General features: G+C 35.6%; 1 protein-coding gene across 1 annotated transcript; it reads right to left on the bottom strand.

Moving 5' to 3' along the window:
* Positions 1-528, bottom strand: LOC131658546 (uncharacterized). Its single transcript, XM_058927828.1, has one exon. It carries the CDS (start codon positions 526-528, stop codon positions 1-3), a length of 528 nt encoding a protein of 175 aa, XP_058783811.1.
* Positions 529-6993: the final 6465 nt, after the last annotated feature.

The following is a 6993-nucleotide window of genomic DNA, read 5'->3' as shown; positions in this document are numbered from 1 at the left end:
CTATCTAATCTCCAAGTTAGCTAGCTGAACATGATTCTTTAAGCATTTTTTGGTCTGAGCCCTCAAAATCACTGCATTTTGAATATGCTGCAACATATCCTGGCTCGGAACAGTTTGCTCAAAGCAAAGAGCATTTCTGGCTTGCCACAGGTGGTAGACAGATTCTGTAGCAGCCATTCTCAGTAAAATCCTTCTCCATCCTTTCTTTTTCGATTCCATGCTAAGCCAATTACTTTCCTTTGTCCCATCCCCACTGTTTCTTTTATACCCTAGCCAGGTGAGGATCCTTTGCCAAATCTGGGCAGTGTAGCTGCAAGTAAAAAACAAGTGTTGAATACTCTTCGGATTACCACAGAAATTACATAGTCCATCAGTAAGGATTTTTATCTTGGCTAATCTGTCCTTGGTAGGAAGGCGTCCCCAAAGAGCCAACCACATAGTGAAACATGCTTGAGGACGGGCATAGTTTTGGTAAAATATTGTTTTCCAGCTCCTATCAACATCACTACCACGAATCTCATTATACATATCATTAGTTTTGAAGCAATTCTTTTGAATACTCTTAACCTAATAGTCACTAGCCAAAGCAATATCCCTCACCCTGATGATACTCTTGATCATCCAAGAATGAATGTCTTTCACCTGCCAATGCATGATATTTCCTCCTTTCAGATAGTAGGCACAAAACCAACGAATCCATAACTTATCAGATTTCATCTGTAAATTCCACAGCATCTTAAGAATCGTGGCTTTGTTCCAGTCAGCAAGGTAAGTAAGATTCAGCCCTCCAGCATTTTTTGGTTGACAGACAGCCTCCCAAGACACTAAAGCTTTTTTGCCAGTAGCTTTGCCAGACCACAGATTTTTTTTACAGATGCTATCAATTCTTTTGATCACACTTTTAGGAAGGGGGAAGACCTGCATCCAATATCCAGTTATTGTCATCAGAGTGCTTCTAATCAATTGCTGTCTTCCAGCATAACTCAACAAGTTTGAAGACCAATGATGAATTTTCTCCAACATCCTAATGATTAGAGGCTGACATTGGTTGATGGTGATTTTCCTTGATGCAAGAGGAACACCTAAGTATTTGAAGGGAAGCTTCCCAATGCCATAACTAATGCCATATGCTATTTGGTGCTGAATCTGATCAGAAATACCACCAAAATAGATTTTACACTTAGCTGGATTTGCCTTCAAACCAGTAGAATCAGCAAACTGGTCAAATCTTTTCATAAGGGCTTGCACAGAATTCTCATCTCCTCTGGAAAACAATAATAAATCATCAGCAAAGCAGAGATTTGTTATGCCTAACTTAGCACATTTAGGGTGAAATTGATAATCATTATCAGTTTTCAACTCTCCAAGGGTCCTATGTGAATATTCCATAGTTAGGACAAACAGCAGGGGTGATATGGGATCACCCTGCCTTAGACCTCTTTTGGCTTGAAGGATTCTGCTCATGTGGCCATTGATCATATATCTATAGGAAACAGTCCTAACAGCTATCATGATCCAATTGATGAATTGAGCTGGGAAATTCATTTCAATCATAATCTGCTCTAAAGCATCCCATTCAGTAGTATCGTATGCCTTTTGGATATCAATTTGTAAGGTGCATCTAGGAGATATATGCTTCCTATTATAGCCCCTCAAAATTTCATAAGCCAACAGGATGTTGTCATGAATAGTTTTGCCTGGCAGGAATGCAGTTTGGCTATCATCAACAACATGGTTGATGACTTTGCTCAATCTCTTGGTGAGAATCTTAGAGATAACTTTGTAGATGGTTGTGCAGCAAGCAATTAGCCTCATCTCTCTCATAGATTTAGCCTCTTTGGTCTTGGGGATCAAAGTCACAACAGCACAATTTACTGCTCTATGCAGTCTGTTATTAGTAAAGAAATCCTGGACTGCCTTGACAATATCAGCTTTGATCATACTCCAGCTAGCCTTGAATAATTTTGCAGTGTAGCCATCAGCACCAGGTGCTTTGTTATCCCCCAGGCTTTTTACAACATTCCATATTTCCTCTTCAGTGACAGGGTGGGTGACACTGTCTTGGTGTTCTCTAGTTAATTGTGCACCACTCCTCAGGATAGATATATTCATATGCATTCTACTAGGTGCTGACTGCCCAATGAGCCTAGTATAAAAGTCCAAAACCTCCTCTTCCAAGTCCTCAGGATCTGAATTTGAGAGTTCTTTGCTTTAAGCTTGGCATAAAAGTAACTGTTATTACCATCTCCAAGTTTAATACAATCTTCTTTTGCTCTTTGCTGCAAAATTATTTCCTCAAGATCACTATACTTGATCACCTCTTCAGTCCAATACTTAACATTTTGGCACAGCTCAGGGTTAAGATGATCAATCCTAAGGAGAGATTGGGCTTTGTCTAATTGCATCCGACTATCTTTAAGGTTTCTATACCCTCTGTAGTCTGCCAGGACAGGCCTTTGAGATGAAATTGAAGCCTCTGCAAGTTCTTCCATAAGTGGTACATAGGGTTCCCTGACTCATGGTGGATCCAATTAGAGTTTAAAATTCTTTGAAAAATCAGGATGATCAGTCACACAATTTAAAAATTTGAATCTAGCCTTCCTTCTACATAAAACTTGAGCAGAGTTCATCTTGATCCTGAGAGGAGAATGGTCAGATATATGTGGGTTTAAAACCTCCACATTACTGTTTGGGAAAGCTAGGAACCAAGCAGTGTTGATCAAGACTCTATCTATTTTTGAGAATATGGGATTAACAGTTTGTCTATTAGACCAAGTAAAAAAGAACCCTGATGTATCATGTTCAAAAAGGCCACTGTTAGTCATCATCTTCTCCATATCCACATATTCTGCAATGTGCACATCATTCCCACCAACCCTATCCCCAGTTTTTAACACATTGTTGAAGTCACCTGCACAAATCCAGGGACCAGTAATATTTTTACTAATTCTATCTATGTCATCCCAAAGTTTTTGTCTATTTACAAGCTGGTTTTGAGCATACACAATAGTTAAGTAATGAGAGAACACCCCTGTATGAGACAAAACTTCAGCATGAACCAATTGATCAGTTTTATCAATAGCCTTTATGTTCCAGATTTTAGGATTCCAGATAAGCCAAATTCTACCATTATTATGGTGTTCATAATTATCAATGAAATCCCAGTCAAAACCAAGTTTCCTCCTAACTTGATTACTATTATTCAGTTTAACTCGAGTTTCCAATAAAGCTATACAGGTTACCTGATGTTTTCTGAGGTGGGCTCCAACCTCAAGGCACCTAGAAATTTTATTCAGCCCTCGAATATTCCAACAGATCATGTAACATCAGGGGGTTGAGAACATTCGCCTAGCAGGCTCTCAAAACCATTGTTGCAGTCCACTTCAATCACCTTTGGTTCTTTATCTTTCCTCTTTGTATTTGATACAACTGTCTAGGGAGGCTCAGCCTGGGGTTCAGTAGTAACATTCTCAGTGACCTCAACAGAATTATTCTCAGAATTGTTGATTTGTACCACAGTGGAGTCTTCTTTTGTTCCCAAATTTGCTTAGATTCCTTTACTTTTCGAGGCATTTCCTCTTTTTTTCTGCATATATGACCAACCTTATTGCAACTCTTACAAAAGGGAGGTGTCCATTCTTAATCAACCTGTTGTGTCATTTTCTCACCTTGGGGGTCTCTGATCATAATCTGATGTCGCAGCTCTTATGTAACATCCACTTCAATCAGGACCCGAGCATATGATACTCTCATTTTTTTTGCCGTACATTCATCTGTCATTATTGGTTTCCCTATGGCACTAGCTATTTTTCCAATACTTTGGGGTCCCCAATAGTATATAGGAAGCTGCGGGAAAATCACCCAAATCGGCAAAACCCTCAGCACATCATCTTGTAAGGTGAATTTTGGGTTCCATTCATGAAGGAGAATTGGTTTCTTGAAAATAGTATATGGTCCTCTCATGAGCACTGCATCTCTGTCTATGCGAGTTTTGAATCTGATAAGGAAATACCCTTCCTCATTGTAGTAGATCTCAGGAAGAGATACGAAATTCCAAGTTGTAGCCATGAATTTCTTAACGGCATTCATCGAGAGTTCATTCCCAATTGCGTACATGATTAAAGCATTCCTCCAAAACTCTTTCTCCGATGCCACATCCTTTTCCTCAATCTGAATTTCCACTTCACCATCTATAATCACCGGTGCTGTATAGGAGAGTTCAGCTCCATTGGATAGTAACCTATTTCCCTGGATGATGTTCAACCATAGCTGTGGTGTTGCTTCGTCCAATGTACCCGTTGCTTCTGATTTCCCTTCTATCGCCGGTTCCTCAACAATGGTCTCCAAAGTTTGAGTTCCATTTTCCGCTTTCCCCGTTGTACCAGAAATTCCTTTACCATTCGATGTCGAAGTTGACAAGAAAACTCTCACACTCGCCGGTGGAGTCATTGCCGCCTTTTTCTTTGGCCGGCCACGCTCCATCTCCGTTCCACAGAGCACCCAGAGAAAACCCTAAATCCCCTTTGTCGTGGTCCCTAACCCTAAGGCTAGGAATTTAAACCAACAGCAAAAGTTCTTAGGGTTGCTTCCGTGTACTCAAGCTTTGTCTCAGTTCGCCGAAAATCGCCTAAGCTTCGCCGGAAATCACCGGAAATTGCTTTTAGATAGCCATTTATAGTTGATAGTCTAAAATTATTTTAACGATTAAATTAGTTCGACTTTCTTCATGATATTATATCAATTTATTAGCGACCAATTTTTAAAATTAGAATAGGGTCTCCAAATTATATGAGACGGTTCTGTCTTTAATATAAAATTTAAATAATATTTATTTTCATAACTAAATATTAAAAAATTAATATATGATTAAAATTTAAAGTTTTGTTCAATTTTTTATCAAAGGTCCATTTTTTTAACATTAGCCCTGGGCCTCTAAAAAGTTAGAACCGGCCCTATATATATATATATATATATATATATATATATAATATATATATATATATATATATAATATATATATATATATATATATATATATATATATATTATATATATATATATATATATATATATATATATATATATATATATATATATATATATATATATATATAATATAAACACTTTAGCCTTATATTTGACATTTTTTGTACACTATTCTGTTAGAGTGTTGTGGGAGATGTAGTTATATATTTGTTTTAGAAGTTGTGTGTATTCGAGATCATGGGGTGGTTCAGGATAGTCTAACTATTGTAGCAATGTTCACATACTATTATTCTTTCGTTGTTATTTGACAATAGTCGTGCTTTTTTATTTTGTTTTTGCGTTTGCAGCTTTGTTTAATCTTTCACATAAAAAAGTGTTGTTGTTAACGTTTTGTTGAAATGTTGCTGGAAATTTCGCTTTGAAGTTAGGACTAGTGAAAATTGATGAAAGAGTTAATTTTGATGGACTAAAAATTCAAGTTAATGATGTTTTGATACAATCAAGATTATACAAGGTGTTTGTTTGTACATTTGTATTCATTAATATTGATGCCATATTTACCGTGAGATTATGTCGGTGGTTGAAGAGCTTCCTGCCAAAATGGAAGTTAAACGATAAGTTTTCACTTTAATTTTTAAAATGTAAAAATTCATTGAGTGATTTATGTTCAAGTAAAATATATTCTTTATGATGGAGTATGATACTTGTTTTGAACTATGACTTTTAATGAAGACAATGTGAAAAACTCTGTGAATTGTGTAACTTCAAGTGACTATACTCTTTATGATGGAGTATGATAGTTCTTTTTAACTATCATTGTCAGTGAAGAAAATGTGTAAATTCTTGGAGCAATGTACCTTCAAGTGACTATATCTTTATGGTAAAGTAAGAGAGTTCTTAGATCTATGATTGTCAATGTAGAAAATGGAAGTTGATGTGTTATTTTCAATCAAGGTAAAAATTGTTGGTATTGGTTGGAAATATACATATTAAAAAATTCTCACATTAGGCAAAAACACTTTAAACTTGATACACTTTTAACAAGTATACTAAATGTTATCGAAGTAATAAAATAAATTTGTATCCACATGAATTGTTTTACTTTAACTAGACGATAAAAGTGCTATTGAAAGTAAAATCGGGGGTTTTCAAAGTTTTGCTTGAAAGAACAATTGCGAAAATAAAAACTTGTTGAAAAATTAATCAGATAAAAAAGATTAGGTCTTGCTTCGAATTCCCTAGATACCACTGTTGATGATAGAGTGTATTTTCCTTAGATTGTTTTCTCAGCAATCATGACAGTTTAATTTAGTTGCGTTATACATAATTTTTTGGTGTATAATTCACTATTCTACACTATAACTCTCTAATCCCTTAGGTTAGATGGATAGTTAAAATAGGCGATATCTTGTGCGTTAAACTCTAAATCAGAATTTATAATTTTTTATCCCTAATCAATTACTAATTTGAAGAGTTAATTTAGTTTAGATTCATAGAATTATGATCAATAATTACTACGAGATCAGAGATGGGTGATGAATCTTGTTTATCATATTTTTTATCCTGCCTCATCAACAACGAGGATGAGGTGAGGCACGGGACGAGTGATTTTCTATTAGACATTTGTAAGGTGATTGATATTAGAATGAGACGTGTATCTCGGACTTGTGCTATGCTTAAGTTATTTTCTGACATTGTTTTAAAAGATAAGAGTTTTCTAAAGAGAAAAGCTTAGAGAGACAAAGAGAAAAAACATAGAGTTTTCAATTCTAAGAGTTTGAGTGATCTTTGATTAAAATCTAAGGATAGAGAAACACGTTCAAACACTTAGGTACTTAGTGATTCCTAAATTGAGAGACTGGGCGTTAAATGAGTTGAAATAAGGAATTGCTCTTACAAACTTGTTAATTTAATTTTTTGTAATTCATTTGTAATCTTTGTAAAAACTCTTGAATGCTAATGTATCTGAAAGTATAATAATTCTTTTTGAACCAATCTTGTTAAACA

The sequence above is a fragment of the Vicia villosa genome, linkage group LG3, assembly GCF_029867415.1.
Source record: "Vicia villosa cultivar HV-30 ecotype Madison, WI linkage group LG3, Vvil1.0, whole genome shotgun sequence".
Classification (NCBI taxonomy): domain Eukaryota; kingdom Viridiplantae; phylum Streptophyta; class Magnoliopsida; order Fabales; family Fabaceae; genus Vicia; species Vicia villosa.
This window is presented reverse-complemented; position numbering and strand designations above follow the sequence as displayed.

Excerpts from the sequence above, each read along its gene's own strand:
- LOC131658546 (XM_058927828.1), bottom strand. The coding sequence starts at position 528 with ATGTATAATGAGATTCGTGGTAGTGATGTTGATAGGAGCTGGAAAACA.